This window comes from Erithacus rubecula (assembly GCF_903797595.1).
Source record: "Erithacus rubecula genome assembly, chromosome: 2".
In the NCBI taxonomy this organism is placed as follows: Eukaryota; Metazoa; Chordata; class Aves; order Passeriformes; family Muscicapidae; genus Erithacus; species Erithacus rubecula.
In genome coordinates this window covers 14,120,550-14,144,285 of record NC_136685.1, presented here as the reverse complement: position 1 = coordinate 14,144,285, position 23,736 = coordinate 14,120,550, and the positions used below count along the sequence as shown (strand labels likewise).

General features: G+C 45.3%; 1 protein-coding gene and 1 long non-coding RNA gene across 2 annotated transcripts in view; one reads left to right on the top strand and one right to left on the bottom strand.

Moving 5' to 3' along the window:
• Window positions 1-12,906, top strand: part of HPCAL1 (hippocalcin like 1) — a 63,871-nt gene extending 50,965 nt beyond the window's left edge. The window contains exons 3-5 of the mRNA XM_079298082.1: window positions 7,061-7,463; window positions 8,558-8,663; window positions 11,686-12,906. Of these exons, the coding sequence (XP_079154208.1) occupies window positions 7,086-7,463; window positions 8,558-8,663; window positions 11,686-11,783 (582 nt within the window). The 5' untranslated portion in view covers window positions 7,061-7,085 and the 3' untranslated portion in view covers window positions 11,784-12,906. The remainder of the gene's footprint in view (window positions 1-7,060; window positions 7,464-8,557; window positions 8,664-11,685) is intronic.
• Window positions 1,959-23,620, bottom strand: LOC306798172. Its single transcript, XR_013773289.1, has 3 exons — window positions 23,359-23,620; window positions 22,777-22,903; window positions 1,959-2,795 (listed from the first exon to the last, which is right to left on the bottom strand). It is a non-coding gene; the product is annotated as an uncharacterized lncRNA (long non-coding RNA).
• Window positions 23,621-23,736: the final 116 nt, after the last annotated feature.

The following is a 23,736-nucleotide window of genomic DNA, read 5'->3' as shown; positions in this document are numbered from 1 at the left end:
CTGCAATATTGTGTAAACAAGCTGTAACTTTTTTAAGCCTTGCCAACTTTGCACTGTGTCTGAAAAAATAGGACTGGCTCCTTCTCCCTTGGTTTTGTTTAAAAAAAAGGACAAAGGGAGGAGATGAGGAAAATCCACTCACGATTTTCTTTTCCTGTCTGCAATCACAAGCTGCATTGCTGCCCATACTGCTCCCACCCAAATTAACCCAATTTCCTAATTTACTTGAAATATTTCTGTGCTTTTCTTACTGCATTGGGAATATTTGCCCTTTACAGTAATAAGCTCTCCTCCCTGAGCTGGAGAACATAAAGGAGAGCTCCCCAAAAAATTGCCACGTTTCTGGTCCCAACATGGGTCTCATTTATTACTCCTTAGTAGCAGTTCATTAATGTCTGGGGGTAGTTTGTGTTTCTTTTGCTTCTTTTCAGTAGTTTGTAGCCATACCATCCATGGCAAGCTCTCCTCTGCTTTTCAGGGGTCAGTGTTGGTGGGCACAGTGGGTAGCAATGGGTGCAGCAGGTGTCAGCATCCTCTGGCTCCTCACTGTGGCTCCAGCACCTGGGAAGATCTGCCACTGTGATCTGCAAACACTTCACCACACACTTGTGATCCCAATGTAAAATGGCTCTCAGGGTAATGTACAGATGCTTGAGGTCATTGACTAACTGATTTTTACCTGTAAATCAGGAATATATAATCCTGAATAAAGTGACTTCTGTAGATGGAGCAACCCAGACACCTGTAAGTGAATTTATTCTGTTTCAGCCTTTGCAGCTGACTCCATTAAATAAACCTGCCAGCTTGGAAATATTTGTCTCACATAACCATTTGCAGGGTTGGAGTATTTGTGATTATATCCTTCTTTGGCAAGGTGGGGGTAGGTGGTTATGTATCATGGATTTCATCCCAGACACAGAATCAGTTTTTCAAGACCACACAGTTCCTGGGTACATGTTCATGGATAAACTTTCACAGTGAGGTGGCTCCAGGTCTTTTTACCAATTCACTCCACCTTCTGAAGGACATTCAGTGAGCATATGTGAATTGTTACTGAGTTGTCTGAAACTGAAATGCAGGTGGTACGTGGAGTGGCTCTTCCCTTTCACCTGCTGTTTTTAATAAACTTCTGAAAAGGATCGAACTTGAAAGTAAGTTGCAAAGTAGCTATGTCTATTATATAAATAAAAGCAGAATTAATCACTGAAAGTGAAAAATTTAAAAAGAACATTTGTTTATTTATTTAGAGAGGTCTTTTCTTGCTTGTCAGGTTTTTTTTTTCTTTATTTCCCCGAAGGCAGCAGCAGAAGCAGCTTCAGCCCCTCTTGACACGAGCCTTTCACATCTCAAACCTTGCAGGGTTTGGATTTTTTTGCAGCATTATCGATTAAAGTTTTTCTTTTGTTTCACTGGTTCTATTAGCTTTTGAAGAGGTAAAGACACTCCTTGTTGCAGTTCAGAGTTTATCAAAAGGTGTTTCTTTTGGCCGGTGTCTGCAGCCTGGGAACAAGAGGCAGGTGCTGCAGCGGCTGCGAGCGGGTGTCGCTTTTGCCGCAGGGCAGGAAAGGAGTTCACATCAGTTTACCCGGCAGGAGCAGATATCTATAGCAACGTGTTTGTATATCCTGTGCCTTCTCTGTTGCAACGCTCGTTGCTTAGGATACTGACATTAAAACATGTAACAAAATCTGCTCTTCACTCTGGGTTCATTATCTGTCCCAGCCCAGATCAGAAGCACTGGCCAGCCCTCCGCAAAGCCTGGTCCAGAGGATGGTGGTACGATCTGGTTTGCAGCCTGTTGCTGCATGATCATTTTTTACCTAAACATTTGGCACTAGCTGGGGTGTCTGGGAACCCATCTCTCCCTCATTCACTTGGCCCATGGGAGCTGGAGGCTTCCTAAACACATCTGTATGTTGGCTGAGTTGCTGTGGGCTGGTGCCACCCCTGCACAAAGTGTGTGCTCAAGGGTGTGTTCCTGAACTGTGGCAACACAGATCTTCAGTGGCTGAGGCTTGCATTTGGGGAGTTTTTTGTGGGGTTTTGTTTGGTTGGTTTGGTATTTGTTTGTGGGTGTTTTGTTTGCTTTTTTGTTTTTTACTACAATGATCAAACTTTTAAAAGTAGAGCCTCAGTGACAGATCTGATGCTTTAGCTATTTTAATGAAAAAAAATCTTCCACCCCTGTTGACATGGTTCTTGCATTTCAGACCAGCCCAGAGCAGTGTGTGCTGCCTGGCTTATGCTGTTCATTTTCTTTGGGCTCCTGCAGTCCTGTGGCACTGTGCTACAGCTTCATGACTCTAACAGATTTGACACACTTATTCTGCTTTACAAGTGGGCACTGCAAGAGAAATGGTGCTACACTTCTCCCCCGCAAAGCAGATAGCTCAGATAATATAAAGGGCATTTGTTCTGTTTCTCTGTGCACTGTCTGTCTCAGCTGGAGAGCACCTCTGTCCTACAGACAGGCATTTCATCAATTTTCCTCTTTTTATTAGCACTAAATAAGTATCCAAGGGGGTTTGCACAGGGAAATACATCTCTAAGGAGTTATTCCTCCTTTTGCAGCCGTAACTGATTCACTGAGAGGATCCCATCACGAGCTCCTTTCAAGGCATTTTTTCACGAGCTTTGCAGTAAAAAGCTGGTTTGGTCTCTGGGTTACATGGTCAGAGCCTGCTTCTACCGGCTGTGACTGGTGTTGAGGGAGAGTTCTTGTGGAAGTGGGATGCACTGAGTTTGTTACAAGTGTTTCAAGTACTTCAGTGCGTGGATGCTGACAGCCAGTCCATCTGTTGGTAAAAACACAGAACTGCTACTTTAGCTGTTTCAGACTTTCCTACAGTTACTCACCCCAGTGCTGCATAACCCAATCTTGTGGTTTCGCACCAGCCCCAGTGGGACGAGGAGGAGAATTGAGGGGAAAAAAGGTAAATCAGCGGGTTGAGATAAGAACAGTTTAATAAGTGAAATAAAAGAAAATATTATTATAATAATGATAATAACAATTGTAATGGAAAGGGAGATAATAAAAACAGAGAGAGAGGTTCTGTCCAAAAGAAACAAAGGGTGCACAGCACAATTGCTCATCACCTGCTGACCAGTGCATCCCTGAGCAGTGATCAGCCCCTGCCCCAACAATCCCCCCCAGTTTATATTCTGACCATCATAGTATGGAGTATCCCTTTGTTCAGTTCAGGTCACCTGTCCTGGCTGTGCACCCTCCAAATTTCTCGTGCACCTCCTCACTGGTAGAGCATGGGAAACTGAAAGGTCTATGACTTGGGTTGAGCACAGCTTGGCAACAACTAAAACTTCAGTGTGTTATCCATATTATTCTCATTCTCAAATCTTAAACACGGCCCTGTGCCAGCTACTAGGAAAAAAACTAACTGTATCCCAGCTGAAACCAGGTTACCAGTGTGTGTCTTGGCCTCAGTAAAAGACCTTTTTGCTCATTGCTGGACTTTTGCTATGAGATTATTGCTGATTTTTTGTAAGCCTAGAAGGACAGAGGTTACATTCAGGTGTGAGTTCTCTGGCAGCTCAGTTTTGAGCCTGGCTAGAATTAATTAGAACAGGCAGCAGCACCACATAATTTTAACAAAAATTTTGGTGTGAAACTGGAACAAAACTGCATCTGCATTTCCCCTGTTTAAGCCTTACATGGCCCAGCTCTCTTTCATGAGCAGTGATTGACTTGCTAAGCCCTCAGCTCTGCATTTAGACTATCAAGCTGTTCTTTGTCTGATCACCTCAAGGGCATTCCTGCGATTGTTTTTCTTACTGCAGTGATAGTGCCAGATGCTCTGAGGGCTTTTGCTCATCAAGGTGAGCAGGGACAGATCTCACTGCAGTGTATGTGGCACTGCTTCCTTGGATTTCACCTGGTGTGGTGGGAAATGAGGGAAAGGCAGGCTGTGCTGGAGTTAGGTGTCTGCTAGCTGCCCAGGGCAATGTTGGGTGCAAGGATCTCTCTCCTGCCTTGCCTTTTACATCCACTGGACAAGCGATTTAGCTGGAAAAGGCTCATTAAAAAAAAAAGCAACAAAACACAGCCCTAATCACAGGACTGACCAGAACATCCCAGCCCTGCTCCCTGTGATTTCCATTAGCAGCCATCCTCTGAGTGGTCTTGTGGCTAAATCAGCTGCTGAGCCTCTGGAAGGTGATTTGATGAAAGCATTTTATAGCAATCGAATGAAATGTCAGTTGGATGCCAGCAGCAGGGGTTGCTGTCATGATTAATGAGATATTTAGGCATTTCATTTTGAAGGAGCTACCTGCAACACAATTTACATCAAAGCTGTTTTTTTTAGATGGGCTTTAATAAATTAATGTTAATGTTGGTTATTTAATTATTCCCATAAAATTGGTTACAACTGCAGGATTGTATTTGGGCTGAACATGTTATGAAGCCTTTCAGAAAGCTCATATGCAAAAAAAAGGTTGTTCAGAGCATTGCATGTCTTCTGATATAAAGCAATGTGAAAGAGGAGAAAGGGTTGAAAAGGCCTGTAATCTTTTGAATGCAAAGATTGCTTGAATATAAAGCTTTTGAAGCTGATATTTAATGAGCATCTCTTCAAATAACAGAATGTATCTAGCACTAGGAGAAGTAGTGAAATCTAGTAAATGGAGTTATTACCTTACCTCTCTGTTGTCTAAGGGTCTCTATTTTTAAGGGAACTGGAATAATAAAGGTATTATAGGAAGAGGGAGAAATTATATTAAACCTTTTGATACCTCTTTTAACTACCAGTTGAAAGTTTTGCAGTCCTTAACCCTGCAAGTCAATGGAGCTGAGGTAATTTCTGCTTAAAGCTCAGCTCCTGTGTTAAGTGGGCTCTGCTGTTCCTCCTGCCCCTCTCCCAGGGAATTCTGAGGCAGTGGTTGGTGAGGCAGGGGCTGCTCTTAGACCCAGACCCTACTTCTTCCAAAGCACCTGGGAATCATGAAGTGAAGGGGCCCCCTGAAGGCTGGAAACTGCAGGCACCTCCTCACCCAAGGACGGGAACATGCTGTTACAATTCCTGCTCTTTAATAAAGCGCCACGTCTGATCCATTATTTGCTCCAAGCTGCTCTTTTCTGCAATTTGACTTCAGCAGAGTAGAATATTGTGTTTTCTGCCATCAGCACTGCAAGGATGCCTGTCTGGAGCAGAGGAGATTCAGAGATGGGAAGGCAGTGGCAGTAGCTGAGAGCTGGTTGTTTAGCTGGAGGGCAGCCTGATGCTCTCCTCGGGGTGATGCTGGCAGGGACCAGGAGCCGTGGCATCCCTGCACGCTGGGAGCAAGCAGAGGTATGTCAGGAATGTCGAGAAAGGTCTGCAATATAATGGACAAAAATTAAGCTTTGGAGCTGAAATATTGGCAGCTTTTCTGGAAAACAGAAGTGCTAATGATAACACAGTTGTCAGTTAAGCTTGATGCACAGAACCACCGAGCAGCTGGCTGGGTTTTGTCTCTGAGCACTAAGCCACAGAGCAGGATGTGGATTTTTTACATTGCTGAGGCAGTGCACAGGCTAAGTGGAATACAAATAAAACAAGCTTACATTTTGCTGTAGAGCAACTTATTTTTTGCTGACCTTTAGCATTTTAAATTTTTTTTGGTTCTTATGCATGCTTGGAATTTTTACTCTCTGGGAAGTACTTAGCCCCTGTTATTCCTGGTCTCTGCATGCTTTCCAGCTCAGCTCTTGCAGTTTCCAGGTAGTCCAGTGTTGGCTTATTGCTAACCTGTCTTCTGCACTGGCTCTGAGCAAGCCCAACAGGCAGAAGTCTGTGCAAAGAAATTTCATTTATGCAAACCAGTCACAGGGGTTTGGATGTGACTTTGTGCACACTTGTGAATAAACTTCTTGAATTTGGGGAAGGACATGCAGCTCAACCTCTAGCTTGCTAGCAGTTTGATATTGCTAGGTAGCCATGAGAGACTGCAAGAGATAAAAGCCAGAAATTACCAAGATTTTGGTTTTTTCCTGTTGTTGCATAAGTGCAGATTGTCCGTCTTTCATTTTGCAGAAGGAGCTCTTCTGTTGCTGGGCAGTCTCATCTTGTGTGGCACAACATGGGTATTGTCAAGAGAGAGGAGAGACCCAGCCCTCTCCTGATATCCTGATGAAATTCTGAATTTAAATGAGTTTTGGCCTTGTGGGTGAATATTGAACCTACTGAATAAGCTTCTCTGAAAGTATAAACCCCAGTAAACCTGAAAAGAGTTGCTTTGCCAAACATTTTGCTTTGAAAAGCCTTATTCTCTGGTTCTCTGGAAGGGCTGGAAAGGATGAAATCCCTTGTGCTGGTGTTGTTATCACAGTGATCCATCTGCTTGTGCTGCCTCCACAGCTGAGAAAAAGAGGAGTCTTTTGGGATGCTGCTGTTGAGCAAGGGCTGTGCTGAGCTTACCCTTACTGCACCCTCCTGTGACCCTCAGGTCTATGAGGAGCACCTGCCAAGCCCCACCACACAGGGGCAAGCCCCCACTGCTGTGGGGCAAGGGGTACAGGGAGGGAGGAGAAGCTGTGCAAGCCAAAGGGTTTCAAAGAGCATCTGGACAATGCAAACGTGACTGGCAAGGAGCCACCTGTCCTTCCTGCTTCTTGTTCAGCTGCATTTACTTTCACTTTTGAATAGATGAATTTTTCTTTTCATCACTGCTGCTGTCCCTGCCCGCTCCCACTCAGCCATTGCAGCACATCAGCCTGTGCAGGAATCCAGAGCTGGGCATCACAAGATATGTGATGGAGGAGTGGGATTGCAGCAGAGAACTAAAATACTGAGCTTTATTATTTCCCATATAATAAGGATTAATAATAAATACTTCCTCCTGAACTACCTATCCTTCCACAGCATATTAGTCACTGGGAAAGCCTAGAGGAGAGAAAAGGAAGCCAGATTAAATGAGGTGTTTTCCCGGTGATTTATAGCATCCTTTTTCTCCTCCTTCCCCCTTGCCCCAGGGGGACTCTCTGTTTCTTGCAGGCTTCTACCTCTCCCAGCCCCTCTGTGCCCAATGTGGCTGGAACTCAGGCAGATTTTCTCTTGCTTTGCAGCTGCTGAACCCAGACCCAGAAGAGGATGGGGAAGCAGAACAGCAAGCTGCGCCCCGAGGTGCTGCAGGACCTGCGTGAGAACACCGAGTTCACAGACCATGAGCTGCAGGAGTGGTACAAGGGCTTCCTAAAAGATTGCCCCACGGGCCATTTGACTGTAGAAGAGTTTAAAAAAATATACGCAAATTTTTTTCCGTACGGCGACGCGTCGAAGTTTGCGGAGCACGTCTTCCGCACCTTTGACACCAACGGCGACGGGACGATTGACTTTAGGGAATTCATCATCGCCCTGAGCGTCACCTCCCGCGGCAAGCTGGAGCAGAAGCTGAAGTGGGCCTTCAGTATGTACGACCTGGATGGCAACGGCTACATCAGCCGTGGGGAAATGCTGGAAATAGTGCAGGTGAGGTGCTCTCTCTGTTGGACGACTGGTTTGTGTTGCTGTAACCTCTTCAGCCCCAGACAGCTGGAGCTGGAGATGAGGGATGTGCTGAGCTGGGTCACTCCTGCCCCAGGGAGGTTCCTGAGCCCACGGTCCCCAAAGGGACCCATGTGAGACCTACAAGATACAGATGAGGAAAGGGCCTGAGATATGAACAAGGCACTTGTGCAGCTGGCCTGCTGCCAAAATTCTGCAGCTGTCCCTGGGGGTTTCTTAGTGTGATGTTCATGGGATCAAAAAACCCTAAATGCAAATTCTATTGACCTGATTAATCTCAGAATTAATGCTTTGAGTCTTCAAATCTGAGTCAATGTGAACTCTGGATGAAAGGCTGTAGCATGCCTTTGTCTCCCAAAGGCAGAGGACACACAGGCTGTAGTGGGGACAAGCACAGTCCCCTGTGCCCCTACCCCACATGCTGGCAGATTTGGCCTTGGCAGGGGCTGCTTGTCACCCACTGTGCAACTCCTGAGCAGTGCAAGGGAGTCATGCATCAGCCCTGACACTTGGTCCTCATGGCTGAGGTGGGATAATTTAGGTGAAAGGCTAGGACTGCAGACACCCTAAAGAGGTCTTATCATGATTCATGTTCTTGTAAGTCTGAAGATGCATTTCCTTACCTATCCACAAAGAAAAACAAACCCTGTTGCTGAATATTCATATTCACCATAATCCATGTAGCACCCCACATACACACTGGGTGGAGGGTGAGAGCCAAAGAGGTGATTGCTTAGCCTGGCTGCTGAAGAGAGAGTTTCACACCTTTGTCTTCTATATTTTATCTGAGTCCTGCTCATACATTAATCTAGACTGACTTTCAGTTAAACTGACCACGTTTCTTTTGAAGCACAAATGAGTGTAGGAAAGAAAAACAAAAAAGCTGCAGTCAGAAATTCCCGTTCGTTTTGGTTTATAAAGAGTCCTGCAGCTGCCTGCCAGGGTCAGCTGTCTTTTTTTGTTGCTACAGGCTTAAATTCTTTTTCTCTGTCCTGTGCTTTGTAATTTGGGTTGTTTTTCTTACATCTCTTTTTTTAAACTTTTTTTTTAATACTCAGGCAATTTACAAAATGGTTTCATCAGTAATGAAAATGCCAGAGGATGAATCCACTCCTGAGAAGAGAACAGACAAGATCTTCAGACAGATGGACACAAACAATGACGGTAGGATTGCCACTGGTACCCCTTCCTAAGCTCTAGAAATAGAGGTTTTCTAGTCCAGCCTTGGTAGATGGCACAATTTGAGGAGAGGGAAGAGAGGGTAGGAATGTCCCCACTGGTGCCTCTGGTCTTTGCCTGGTCTTGTTGAGCATCTCTGGTCTGATACACAGGATGAATAAGTGAGCAGTGAACAGAGGGTGAGTTCTCCTGCTGGGGGGCTGGTAGGGGAACATCCCTTCCCTAACATTTTACAGGTGAGTCCTCTTCTGCAAATGCTCCTCTGAAATCCCTAAGTCCATTGTCTTTGGGCTATTTTTTCTGGGTATAACAAAAACTTGGCACAAGGTTTTGCTCCCACTGCCCCTGATAGGATTGCACTGCTGGGCTTGTCATCAGTAACATGAGCCCTGAATGTGATTGGGCACCTGAAAGCAAAAATTCCCCAGTGTCTGTAACATTTATTTTCTGTGCATGTTTATGGCATGTATACATACATGGTCACACACCTCTGTTGCACTGTGAGCATCAGGGAGATGTAGCAGCTCCCAGACCAGGTTGTGGAGCTCCTTGATAAATTGTCTGACAGTGTACCCATCACAGCCCCTCCACCTGTGCTGGCTCATTTCCTTGCGCTTGAAAAATACAGGCAAAAAAGGATTGATTTGCTCTTCTCATCAGCCTGACGACGTTTCCTCTGTTCCCAGCTGAGGTGAAGCTTTTCCCTGGGAATTGTTCTGTCAGAGGCTGAGGTGGCAACTGTCCATATCAAAGTCAGGAGCTGTGTTCTACTGATGTGCTCAGTGGGAACAAAGATTTGATTCTAGCACTGAGATATAGAGACCTGAAAGAATGCCATCTTATGTACAGAAAGGGTTTTATTTAAAAGAATTTTATGGCTTCATTTTGGTGTCTGCTACTGCAGTCCCCAGGGCAAATTCCTGGCTGTGCTGAAGTCCTCAAGTATTTTGCCTTTGACTTCATCTAAACTAGCACTTCATCCCCTGGCTTGACATGTGGAAGGCCCTAAAATAACATGATTAAAATTTTTTTGGTCTGTGGAATGTAGCAGTGCATGCAGATGTGTAATGGGATAGTGGTCCCAAAATCTGCTATATATACATGCATCCTCCATCTGTTGCACTTTGTTGCTGAAATAAAATCATCCTATTCCCAGTAAAATATCAGCCCTGCAAGCCATGCAGTGCCAAGGAATAACATCTGCATGTGTGTGTCTGGTGGCTGAAAATGTTTCTTCCCCATCTGACTGTTGGGCATTGCAAATAGATTTTGATTTGGACTTTACTTTTAAGGCAAAGGGCAAGGGGCAAACTAATAAATATTCTGATAATTAGTAGACCTCTGCTTTTGTTAAAAACACTTGATTTGGGAACATTAGCTTAAAAGCCAGAAATTAGTGTGCCGTAGGTTTTTGAGCTTCTGTAATTTCGACAAGAGGAAGGCTTGCTCATTCATGGAATCATAGAACTATGTCCCTAAGTGCACAACTACACATCTTTTAAATGCCCTGGGCAGTCTGTTCCAATACTTGGCAACCATTTGGGGAAGAAATTTTTCCTAATATCCAATCTAAACCTTCCTTGTTGCAGCTTGAGGCCATTTCCTCTTGCTATATTGCTTGTTACTTGTGAGAGGAGTTCCTCTCTGTTCAGCCCTGGTGCTGGTCACCAGGGTCATTGCTCTTCCACCCCATAACAGGCTGGTAGCATCCTGGGGCTGGTGCAAACTGGCACAATGAGCTGGTGCCTTTCTCTCTTTGGGTGCATGTGGCCAAAAGTGGCAGCAGGCACCTCCCAAGTGCAAGATATTTGTGTATGGGTTCTGTCTCAAGCATAGCAGTTTGGGGTAGGTAAGGATAGCCCTGGGGTGTTGTGTGAGAGTAGGGTAGGTGAATGCACGAGCTAAATGGGAGATCACTAAACATGATATCTGGGATGCAGCAAATGTTTGTCTCCTCCTTTTCATAGGGAAAACGCTTTCATTTTTCATTAATATTGTCATCTTCTATTTCCGCCGTGGTTCTGAGTGCTGGAGTAGGGGAGTGTTAGTGCTATCTACCTGCTAGGGGCTGGGTCACCCCATGATGAGGTCTGAGAGACCAGATGAAATATTTCCTCCTTGCTGTACCGTGCTGTGCCATGCCATCCCACGGAGCTGCTGGAGTCAGGGGATGCTGGAGTGGTTGCTCCTTCAGAGATCAATTTTCAGGCCCTCAGACTGTTACAAGGTCCATCCAAGTCAGTTCTTCTGGCCTAAACTAAAGACGTATAAACCAGAAGCGCTCAGGAGCAACACATAGCAATAGGTGTGTCCCAGGGCTAGCTTTGTTTGTAAAGAAAGGAAAAACAAACCCCATCCTGTTCCTGTACACGCAGCAGGGCACAGCAAGTGATTTGCAGAGTCATGGAATATGGAACAGTTTGGGTTGGAAGGGGCCTTTAAAGGCCACCTAGCCCAACACCCCTGCAATGAGCAGGGACATCTCGAACTAGATCAGGTTGCTCCAAGCCTGGTCCAACCTTGTAGGTGCCAGAGAAGCCATGACTGCTCAGCCCTACATGTCACAAGAAACAAGAGGACCAAATGGGGATATTTGGAATATTTAGGTTTAAAATGTTGTAGTAATACAAGCATCATTTCAAAGCATACATGTGTTCAGGTACCATATTTGTGTTCATGTGTCATGTTAATCATATAGTCTGGTTCAGAGCAAAAAAGCTGCCATATGCTGTTAGAACAGTTGTTTTTAGATTTGGGGCTGTCTTTTTAAATAAAATATAGCAATTATTATGCTGGATTGTTTTGCTGTAGAAAAATGCATTTGGGCTTAAAGGCTTGAGTAGGATTTAGCTGCTGTGCGTCGCACTAAATTCCCCTCGATGCCTTTGCAATAGATTAAATAGATGTTACGTTGCCTCGCTGAGGAGGGATTCTTTGCTACAGCAATGGTGACAGGACCGACTGCCTTTTAAAACATGATTTCCACTTTGGTTTTCCTCCCCGTCAGGTAAACTGTCTCTGGAAGAGTTCATCAAAGGTGCCAAGAGCGACCCCTCCATCGTGCGGTTGTTACAGTGCGACCCCAGCAGCGCGAGTCAATTCTGATGATCGGACAGTCCCAGCTGAGCTCAGAGTCCCGGCTCGTGTCCTTCCAGCTTTGCTCGCAAACGGATGCCTTCTCAACCACCCCTCACACTTGGCGGATCAGAGCCCCTGGCAGGGCGCTGTGCGTGCGTGCCCGAGCGAAGCGCCCTCGCTCCCCACTAACACCAGTGCAGTTCTCCTGCGGCAGCTCCGTCCCTGCTCCCCCGGCGTCACCGTTCACTCTGCACATTTCAAACGCTCATCGGAAGGTTTGTTTACATGCAGCTACGAGAGAGTTCGATGGCTGGTGAGATACCACTTCACTTAGTCCGTGAGAAAGGTGATGTTTCCATAGTTCCCGAGAAGATGCTAGGTAGGACTTTTACCCAAAATAGCAGATGGTAGATAATTTATTTTGCTTCAGAAATTACTATGTTGAAAAAAAAAAAAAAATTAAAAAAAAAAAAAAGTGGACTGAATGGAGTAGAAAGCTAAAAAAAAAAAAAAAAGAAAAATAAAAAAGGAAGAAAAAAAAAAAAAAGCAGCTTTCCTGGGCATGGTTCCAATTTTCTTTTTGAGGAAAATTGCTTGCACTTATCTAATGGTCTTTACTTTCTTTTAATATATATATAAATTATATATATATGGTGAAGTAAAATTTTAAATATTTAGGTCATCTATTTAAGGCATAAAATAGAATTCAAGCTTTGTTTCTTCTAGTTGTCTGTGATTTATTCAAATCTTGGAGATTGTTTTTTTGTGATATTTATGCATTAGCGAATTGCTGTTCCAAAAGAAATGCATGACTAGCAGTTTGTGGATATTTCACTCTGTTTAATTCCTGAATGCAAATATTTGTTCATTTTTACTGTCAGTCATTCCAGCATTACTGTATTAACAAAAGACCTGAAAGGAGTTCATCCTCATTTTGTATTTCTCAGTGGAGTCCTACTTTCTGGTGGTTGCTGCGTTAAATGGCTTTTGAGTGCCCCGAGGTGACGTGACTGGCACTGCTGTTCTCGACTTGGCTACACCTCCTCCCTTTTGCTGTCAATATGTTAATAGTCTTGTGCATTCCAGTGTTATTTAATATCTGCCTAATGCCAAGAAATATTAATTGAAATAAAAGACTACTTTTCTTGTCTCTGCCTGTCTTGGTCTAAGCCATGCACCAAGTTCCTAGCAACAGATATTTGGGGAAGGGCAAGGATGGCTTCCTGCACAACATCTCCCAGTCTTGTCCAAGACACGTACGTAGGGATTTTGGGAGCTGCCTGTTGTGGCTGGGTTAACACAGTGGTGTTGATGCCTGTGGGATCCAGCTCCATCCCATCTGAATCCAGGGTAAAGATTGCAGGAAGGTGACAGCTCAATTTCTGCTGGATGCAGGGCAGCCTAAGGCAATGAAGGAAAAGCTGCTGGCCTTGCTGGCTGGGCTACCGTGGCCACAGCTTTACAAAATAAAACTCCTGTCAGGTACCAGGTACTTGCTGTTGGACTAACATTTGACAGTGGTAGCTTGGGAAGCAGTTTTCTCCACATTCGTTAGGTCTGCAAGTAGCTGCATAAGACTGCCTTTTCTGCAAAATAAAATTATCAAAAATTATTTGGCCTTAAGTTAATGCTGTAGCATGTAAAGAAGGGATTTTTGCTGTGTAGAATGTTTTAGTAGTGGTTACATGATAATATATTAATATTAAAAGAAAGAGAGAGAAGTGTTTGCCATATCCAAGCGGAAATACATTTAGTCAGGCTTGGTCTACAATACCAACTTGTGTCAGTGCTGTCAAGCAAAAGCATGTGTTCATTTTTCCCCTGGAAATTCAAGTTTGAGCAATTAAACTAACAATCCTTTCAACCACAACACCCTGCTGATGAGGCAACCTTGAAAGGGATGTTAATCAGAAGCTTGCCTGCTTTCCCAGGATGAGCCCAGCAAAAAAGCCCAACCATTGAAAAAAATTTCAATTCCACATTTGCTGATAGCCTGTCTCCAGCCTGCTTGTGTTCATGCTGTCAGTCTGTCTGCCAGGAGATGCTGGGGTGTTAGATGTGCTGCAGATGTTCTTACACTAATGACTCTTCTTGCATGGGCTGGGTCCAAAAGCAGCTGTTTAAATCTGAATTGGCCACCGTGGGCTTTATCAATTTTCTATTATTCTGAGAGTGTGAAAACATGTCTTTGACCTTGTCCTAGGATGGTATCTCTGACGTGGACCACAACATTTGAATCTTGCTTTGTGAATTCTTAAAATGAGTCAGGCATATCTTCAGTCATGCATTGCATGGTATCTTGGGTACTAAAGATGTAAAAATTGTTTTGTTGCAGCATTCCTAACTTTCATTTGCTCCTCTAAGTGGAAATATTACTGCCTTTTTCTGGCATCTCACTTCTGGTTTGCGTTGCTGTCTGTAGTGAATAGCAAGTTTAAGTAGCTGTTTAACAAAGCCCAGACTCTTCTCACTTGGGGGAAAAAAAAAAAAAAAGCTCATTTTGATAAATAAGCTTAACTTGTTTTTGCAGAAAGAAAGTGAAAGAATCTAAATTTTAGAGGTTAGAAAGTTCCCATTTCTTTGATGTTAGAATTATTTCTCTGAATGAGCCAAGGTATCCATGATGGAGTTTGCTGCCTACCACACTCTGACAAGTCCTCCACAGCCCTGTGCAGACACTGGGATTGTGTCCTGCTTCATCAGACCAAATTTCTTCTGTCTTACCCTTTGCCTCTTCAAACTTTCCAATCCCAAATTTCGGTGTTTTTCAGTTATCCCTCACTGTTTTCATAGCTTTTAAGAAGTTTCTTCTTTTCAGGGCAAAATGATTTCATTTCAGACTGGGACTGACACAAATTATGTGAGTAAGATCCTCCCAGCTTGCCCTTCAGGAAGAAGTGAAGGAAGATGCCCAGGAAAGGTGGTTGTGCATGGCATCTCAGGGAAAATGAGAGATGCTCTGAAGCCCAACCAAGCTGAGCTTTTCTAAGCTTCTGATATGGGGAACCCTTTAATTAGAAGGCCAGCTAAGTACTGGAAAGGGTTTTATCTGCTGTTGCCAAGCAGCTCTCTTAAAATCAGACCTGCTTCAGAGGCTGAGGTTGTGCATCCACAGCCACTGGGTAACTTTGATCACCTTAGCTGGCTGAGCAGCTCCTTGGAGGATGTCTCTGCTTTCCTGACTGGTAATGAGGACCCAGAGGGGAGAACATTTTCCAGGCTCCTTCTCCAGGATATCATTTGCATGTTGATACAGGTAGAGTTCAAAACTGATGGAGAAATCAAGGCAAAGATAAGAGAGCTTTACTGATTGTTGGCTCCCAGGAATGTCTCTCATAGAGGGACTGTTGTGTAGAGGGATTAATCACTTGGGAAATGAAGTCCAGGTGGTTAACTGAAAACCCAACTTGTTAAGTAGTTTAAGTGTTTTTGTGAATTGCGTTTTTAGTCAAAAATTAGCAAAAGTACTTTAGCATGAAAAAATCTCACCACTGTGTCCAATTTTACCTCGCTTTAATAACCTATATGATTATTTTCTCACCATGGAGGTATCTAACACTCTGAGAGCTCTGGCTAATTACTACATATATTCAGGCTTTTCTTTATGAATTGCAGTACTTGTTAAGCTAATTCAGAATTATGTCATTGCCTTTCAGATAAAGTCTGTCTGGTTGCAGCCTAACTCCAGTGTGGTTCACAAAGGTGCTTGGGTTCAGTCTTAGTGTCTCCACTGCCAAGTTTGAATTGGCCTTTTGTTTTTAAATCAGGTCCTTTGCAATGTATTTTTAGCATTAGCCTCTGAGTAATAAACTCCTGTGAAGAACAACGCGAACATTTCTGCAAGCACGGGGCAGATGGTCTCCATGGATAGTCCTGGATCCATTATGCAGGGCTCTTCTATTTAAAGGTTAGGAACAGCCATTGACTTTAATGGTCCAGTGGGCAGACTGGCATTTTGAGCTCCCTGTGCTGCACCATGGCAGGATGCAGTGCTGATGAACCTGATAATTGCTGTTATCTCTTCTGGGAGATAATGCCTTATTGAAAAGAAGGAAAAGGGTGGGAGAGGAGAGCAGAGCATCTCTCTGTGTAGGAGCTTTGGAGATGTGCCTGCATTGCTGGGAGTAGCGTGCCTGCAAGCAGACCTTACCTGTTGCTCACGTGTATCCAGTGTGATGCTTTGGATGCAGACACTTCTGAACACTCTCATGTTCACTGTGGCTAAAGGGCAACTAGAGCACCACCAGAGGGTCAGGTTAATCCCAGGCTTTCAGCCGTGTCACACCAGTCAAACACCACTTCCAGAAGGAGGCAAGGAACTGTGGTGGCAGCTGCCTGATGCCTTTGGGGACAGACAGTCAAGGTCACAACCACCAGTTGGGTGAGTTATTTTAAGAGCTAGCTGGCTCTTCCTGAAGGAGGAACAATTATCACAAACACAATCTGTATTGATTGGACTGACACTATAGGGAATTTTCTCTCTCATGAAGGTGAGAAGCAGGATCCCCCCCTTGCTCCTCTCCACACATTCCCACACCTTGGTGTTTGGTGTTGCTGGGGCCTGTGTGAGTCATGCTCAGCTCCCTCAAACCCTCCCTGCCTGTGGACTGCAGCTTTGAACACATCTTTAGTGTCTTCTCTACCCTGTACCTGGCCCTGGGAGCTGCATTACTAAACCTCTGGGCACTGCCAGCTCACAGCTGTGCTCCCAGGACACCCACCCCAGCATTTTTTTTACCTTTCAGAAGCAATGCAATTCTTTTGCCCTGGACTTTGGCAGCCTCCTTTGCTTAACTTTTTTTCCCATTACATAAACTGTTCCATGCAAAGTATGGGAACTTAGTGCAGAAGGTGGGTCACACTCTAAAATCTAAGTTGGTCACAGATATATTGCAACAAATATGACAAATTATATGCTGGTTGAAATTTGCCCCTGCAGTGTCACCCAGGCCATTGTGCAGGAAGTGAGGTGTAGGCAAGGGAGCCTGTTTTTCCCTGGCACTTGGCTGTGCCTTCTCTTTCCCATCTGGGGTTGCAGTACAGCAGAGAACAGGAGCAGGGACAAGTCCTGCCTAAGGGTCCCATTGTGTCAAAGTCACCCACTACATAAATTCTGATTGTTTTTCCCAGGTCAGGACACAGACACCTTTCCAGTCACTATTTGCATTTTGCTTTTTAGTTTCTGAGTAAGTACTATCCTTAAAGCCTAATGTGTGTATATATACATTGAGACATGATTGAATCCAGATTTTCTTCAGCAACATTTGGAGAAAAGTAGCCTGAGAAGAGGCCTTATTGCTTTCTACAACTATCTGAAAGGAGGTTTTAGCCAGGTGGGGATGACTAACAAGTCACAGGATGAGAGGAAATGGCCTGAAGTTGCACCAGGGGAGGCTTAGGAATATTAGGAAAAATTTCTTCACTGAAAAGGTAATCAAGCATTGGAATAGGCTGCCCAGGGAAGTGAATGAGTCATGATCCCTGGAGGTATTTAAAAGATGTGTAGATGTGGCCATGGTTTAGTGGTGTAGTCTATGACCTTACAGGTCTTTTCCAACCTAAATGATTGCATAATTCTGTGACTGTGCTCTGGCTGTGCATGGTTCTGCTCCAGTTTTTCCTCACTCAGGAGAGCAGCCATGTTATTTCTTCTATGTGTTAAAGCACCTCTAATCCTTCCTTGACTTGTTTGCTCTAGAAGAAGATGCAATCTGCTATGTCCCTCTGGTGTCTGCACTGTGGGTACATGCAAGAAGAAACACCTTGTTCCTCCCATGTGGGGTTTGGGTTGTAACCAGTGCTGTGCTGAGCCTGCACCAGTGGTTGTGTGCTCTAAAGGAGGTATCTGGCAGGCAGCCTGTTCTTTTCATCTCTGTAGGACCCTTGTTCCTGCTTCTAAGAACTGTTCTACTGCATTTTTGAACTTCCCTACTGCATCTTTGCTATGGCAGAATCTGCAGGGACAGCCCATCCCCCATTTTCTGCACATAGCTATGAGATTCTGTGCTGGAGATCTGTGGAGCAGGGCTGGGGCGTTCCTCACCCAGGTCTTAAATGTGAATAATGGGCAATGAGAGAATAATGGGCAGTGGACAATCAGGCCTGTTTGAAGAAATGCTGAGACACCCAGGCTCAGAGGGGAGTGCCAGCTAACTCACTAGGATACTGGCCCATCCTGTCTTATGGAGAAACAGAACTGGGTTAGGGAAAATAGAGCTGGTACAGATAATCCTCTGCCTGAAGCTGGGATTTGTCTTCCATTTGGGTTGTTTGGAAGCAAGATGCCTTTGTGAATGGTTTATAAAGTGTGTTGGGAGCAGTCAGGGGAAGTGCCATGTGCTGAGAGTCAGCATGGAGCTGGGAGCATCATCCTCTTGGGGACAGCGAGCTCTCATTTGCTGCAGCTTGTAAGAGCAGCAGGCTTCCCATCTCTGGGTTGCTGTGTGGGAGCTTCCGTCTCCCTGCTCCATTGCAAGGGTTCAGTCACAAAGCGGGGCTGGGAGGAGCCCCCTCCTCCCACCAGACCCAGCTGGTGTGAGCAAACACCCTGCTCCTGGGCTGCAGCAATGACTGAGCACGTGTTTTTCCCCTTTATTCTTTCTTTAACATTTCCCTGGACCCTTTTCAGGGCAAATTCCACTGCTGAGTGGATGCCATGGGCAGCAGGCACATTGCTGGCAGCTGGCTCCTCAGGGAAAAGGTGAGTGCACTGACTGTGCCTTAATTAATGATCAGGAAAAAATGGACAAACATTACAGACACTTTCCTGGAGAAAATAAAATAAACTCAGCTAATTTGGATGTTAATGTTGCACAGCCATGGCTATTCCTTTGCTGCTTTCCTCATAAATTATTAATACACGTGAGACTCATGACAAGCAGGTTTGATGCCTGCTGAAGGACACAGGCAGTGCATTGCCTGTGCGGGGTGACATGGAGGAGCAGGGCTGCCTGCACGCTGGGGCCAGTGCTGGTGCTTGAAATGGGTTTCAAGTGCCAGGATTTACCCACACTGCACCATCCTCCATCTCACCAGCATCGTGTGCAGTGGCTGCCAGACACCCTGACCACTGCAGAAATGTGATCTTTGGGGAAACTGGCTTTTGTAGCCTTGCTCTGCCCCACCTGGGTAACCCTGGGCCTGAAGATAATCATGTGTGAAAGAAGAACTTCACTTTTAAGCAGGAGTGGCTTAAGTCAGCTTTAAAAGCAGCTGTTGAACCCTTCTGAATTACTTGGCAGGGAATTCCACATCCACTTCTCACTGAGCTGCTGGTGCTTCAGGCATGTCACCACTAGTCCCCTGTGGGACCTGCTGACAGCTGCATCTAGAGCAGGGCTCCTCAAGCAGCCCCCTGTGGGACTCCAGCTGTCCCATGAGGATCCCAATGTCTTTTGGGACCAAGGCATCGTGGGCCACATTGGTGAAATCTTCAGGGCTGCTGTCTGGATGAAACTCACCAACACCAAATCTGCTCAGACCTTTAATAGCTGCCAGCACTGATGATAGAAACTCTGTGGGAAAAACAAAAAGAAAAGCACGAAAAAAGGTATTTTCCCTTTTTTCCTTTGAGTGTGATGCTTTTCTGGGATGCCTGTGAGGGAGATGCTGGCCAGCCTGTGAAGGAGATGCTGGCCACCCTGGCTGCACCTCCATGTGACCCCTCCTGTGCCCACCACATGGCATCCCAATGATGGTCTACCCACAGCAGAGGCCAGGGCCCCCTCAGTTGCTATGACAACACAAAAAAGGAGCCAGGAGTCTTTTTGGGTTTTTTTTTCTTTCAAAGCAACTTGCTTGAAACCCCGCTTTCTATTCTGGGTGACTTTGCAGCCCTCCATGTTCACCTTCTCTGCACAGTTCACAGCCTCCATACTGGGCAGGATGCTTGAAAGGAACAGAACATCCCAGCCCAGCAGCATGAGTGCAACCATGCATGGGATGGTCTGGTGACCAAGGCAATGGAAGGGGCCCAAGCCTTCTCTTTCTCTTCTCACTTCTAGCAATTGTTTGGCAAAGTTACTCTCAAGGCATTTGTGCTTTGCACTCCCCTGCATTTTTGGGTGGAATTTTGCATCACCTAGTATACAAGGAAAGAGAGAAAGAGGGTTGTGAAGGGCAATTATGATGAATTTCCATATTCTGGTCGTTGACTCTCAAAACCAGTCTCACAGTACCAAGCCTGGCAGAGCTCAAGCAGTGTTTGGACAATGTCATTGAGTACATGGTGAATCTTGGGAAAGGTCCTGTGCAAGGCTGGGAGTTGGACTCGAGGATCCTTGTGGGACACTTCCAACTCAGAATATTCTGTGATTCTACCATCATCCAGCAAGGTTTGTGCAGTTTCTTGCATTTACATGGTAATTTTTCTAATTTAATTTCTTCTGTGCCACCTGCCTTTGTTAGGCTTCTTCCACCCAGCTAGAAGTTTCAGTGCTTTTATGTGGCATGTGTGTTTAAACTTCCTTTTCATGCTTGAGCCAGCACCAATTGACAGTAACTGCCCCAGCAAGTCATGCTTGATTGCTTTGGGTGTCCCACAAATCCCAGCAAGCCACCTTGCAGCTGATCTTGCAGGCAGGCAGCAGGCACTGGTGGCAAGGGGACTTTCTTGAGAATGTCCTTTTCCTGGCTGATGCCAGCAGCAGGGCACGAAGCTGATGGCACTGACAGTGTGGCTCCTTACTGTGCTGCTTTATTCTCACAAGCACTTTCCTAAGGATAAAGCTAAATGTCCTGCCTCTGGGGTGGCCTTGTTCTTCCCTGGAATGAGCAATTCCCACCTTTGTCATGAAGTCTGAGTCACTTCAAAATTTTCACCTCCATCAGCAGCATAGTTGTGTCTTAAAGGCTTTTCCAGAAGCTAGACTACTGAAGTTGATTCCTTCCTCAGTAATGTGATTTAAATCACCCTTCAATCATTAATCATTTCCTCACCTTGTGACAATAAGGACAAATTAGCACCTTAAATAAGAGAAACATGCTTCTAGGAAATGGGTTCAGTTTGGAGTAGGTTTTTGAGAAGCAGGCTGCTAAGCTTGGATCAGTTGTTTTCTCTGCTGTGAGTGCATGAAGGAAAAGGGCACAAGCAGGAAAAAGGGCACATTCCCATGTTGTGCATGACAATGGTACAGAAGGAAAGGGTTTCTGAGCTCTGTAGGGGGGTGCTACCAGAGCACTCTAGTCAGCCCTGCCTGCATTCTCTCTTCACCTGCATCAGAAGCTTTTTGACAGTGGGGAGACTTTTCTGGTTGGCCAGCACCCTCTGAAACTCAGAGATTTCAGTGCTTAATCAAGTCCTAAGAGGTGAGGGAGTCTGTCCCACTGTTGGTATGTAGCCACCTGCATCATTGAACACTAATGCCTCCAGGGTCATGCCTTTTCCTAAAAATAGGGGGAAATTATTTTTAATATGAAAAAGAGTGATTTTGGGAGGACTTAACACCCAGCTGCAGGGGTTGGCATGGTGGGCTTGCCTCTGGAAACAAAGTTTGAAGTTCACTTGCTCTGCCCATGGGATTGAGAGGATTGTTGGTACCTCAGAGAATTGACCACAGCCTTAGCAGGCTGGTTGGCTGTCTTGGATGACTAATTAGTGATTTACAATGAGTTGGAGCCACAGACCTGCTCTGTTGTGTCCTGGAAGAGAGGATGGAGGTGCACAGTGAGTACCTGGGTAAGCTGGGTTTCATACAGGTGAGAAGAACTGAAGTGAATGCATTTGACCCAGGCAGGCTTTTAACATTATCTACATATCTTAAAGTAAAAAATCTTCTTTTAAAATTATTTTTTATCCCAGAATAGTGATATTTTATCCTTTATACCACCAGCATGGTGGTATAAAGTGAGAAGCCAAGCTATTCAATTTTTTTTCCTTAATCAAAGTTGCAACCACTGCTATGGGTGGCAGTGACCCAGGCTGAGGAGCTGCCACCTGAAATGCCTCAGGAAGGGCTTCCCAGCAGTCTGCTAAATGGACAGAAAGAAATTGCTTGGATCAGGTGGTACCCACTTGACTGCACCCAAAGAACAGAAGGATGAGAGTGTAACCTCTTTCTTAAATCAGCCTCCAGCAAACACAATACCAAATTAGCTGGGGTTTCCTTTAATCATTTCAGGGCATGGTCTAAGGAACTCTAAATCAGTAATCCTCATGTCTGGACCAGAAAAAATCAGTAGAAACTGTAGCAATGTACAGATATTGCAGATGCTAGATAAATGTGATGTATAAAGAGAAGAGATAAAATGAGGTCTTACAAACATAGTGCCTGGCAAATCTGTGATCTCTGCAGGAATGAAGAGGTAACACATTCTTACATTCTTAAATGGTCTGAAAAGAGAGAGAGAGAGAGAGAGAGAGAGAGATAGATATAAAGAACTTTGGTGATACAAGGTTGTTTAATACCATTAGAGATTAGGCAAAATATTGCAGAAGTTTTTCTCCATATTAATTTTGAGGCAGTGAAGTTACTACCCATTAACTAAACCTTAGTTATCTAATAATAAGCAAAAGAGAAAAAGGACTCCTCTGAAAAAGCAGTACTTCTAACCATTGATACACTTTGAGGTCAAAAGTTAAATGGCATTGGGATCACTTTGGGTAGAGGTCTAAAAATATCAACTCAGTGCTCACCTTACAAGACAAAGAAGCTTTTAGAGAGCCTTACAGTTTAGGATGTTCCTGACCTGGGTAAAATGTATCCCTGGGCATCACACTCCTCATATGGGGTTACACCAGCTCCAGGCCTGCCATCTCTGCTCTGGCACAGCATGTCCCCCTGTCCAGTCTGCATGTCCATGTTTCTGTGCCCTTAGCTCTTTGCTTGACAATTTAAACTTAAAACTCTCTACATGGCAGCTGGTACCTGGCTAAATCACATACAGTGTCAGACATACCCGTGCAGAGCAGGGGCAAGAGGCTTCCCAGCTGCCTAATGCAGGCAGGGAACACTTTGATCAGCCCCTCTTGACCCTGCAGGCCAGTGAAGCTGCCTTGATAATTTGTGTACCAGACTTGTACCTTTGGCCTGAGGCTGGAGACGATGTTAAACATCTGCTGCTGGACTCCTGAGGGTGACGTCAATACTCTTTTGTCCTAAGTCTGGTACCAGCTCAGCTGCATCCATCTCTCCCAAAGATAAATTGTACTGCTCAGGACAGAAAAAAACTCATTAGGTACTAGAAATTCAGCACTTTACACTAATAGTAATAAATAATGAGGAGGGTAGCTTTTTTTCTCCCTTTTCACTTTTTCTCTCCTTTCTGCCTGTGCACAGGCTCTCAGGAAGAATACAGGGGCTGGCAGGATGGCAGAGGATGGTTGCAGCATGTTCCTGTGAATTACTGGGGACAGTATCAATAAGCCAGGGCAGCAGAGATGTGCTCTGCCTTGCTGCAGTCCCACTGGTATCCTCTGCCCAAGCCAGGTGGTTTTCTGAAACTCAGAGTCTCTCCCAGGGCATGTCTTGGGGTGCAGGTTAGGCTGTCCAGCCTCCACCTCCCACATGCAATAGGCACTGTAAGACATCTGTCTCCAGCCTTCCTTGAACCACGGGATGCTGTCTGGTCAGGAGTGCGGGGAGCTGGGCACAGCTGGACTCACCTCCTGCAGAGGTTTTTAAGGAACCCTCACTCTAGCAGCCTGTCCTTTTCTCTCATCAGCTGCAGACACTTCAGGGAGTCTCTGTTGTGTCCCACAAACCCCTGGACCTGGTGGCATTGGGCGGAAGAACGCTGGGAGCTGCTGGCATCCCCCCAGAGGGATGCAAACTGGGCGGGCCCCCTCTGCTCTGACCTCTTCCCTCCCAACCATCTTTTCTCGAGCTCAAAAGCCAAAGATTTAAGGAGTTATGTCTTCCCTGCAAGCCCTGTTTCCCTCTCAGCTTGCCTCAGTGCCAGTCGATTTGTTTGCTGGCAATAAATTTCCTCTCTCCTCCCAGAAATGTAGTGTGCGGGCAGTAAGCACAGGCTGGGGAGCTGA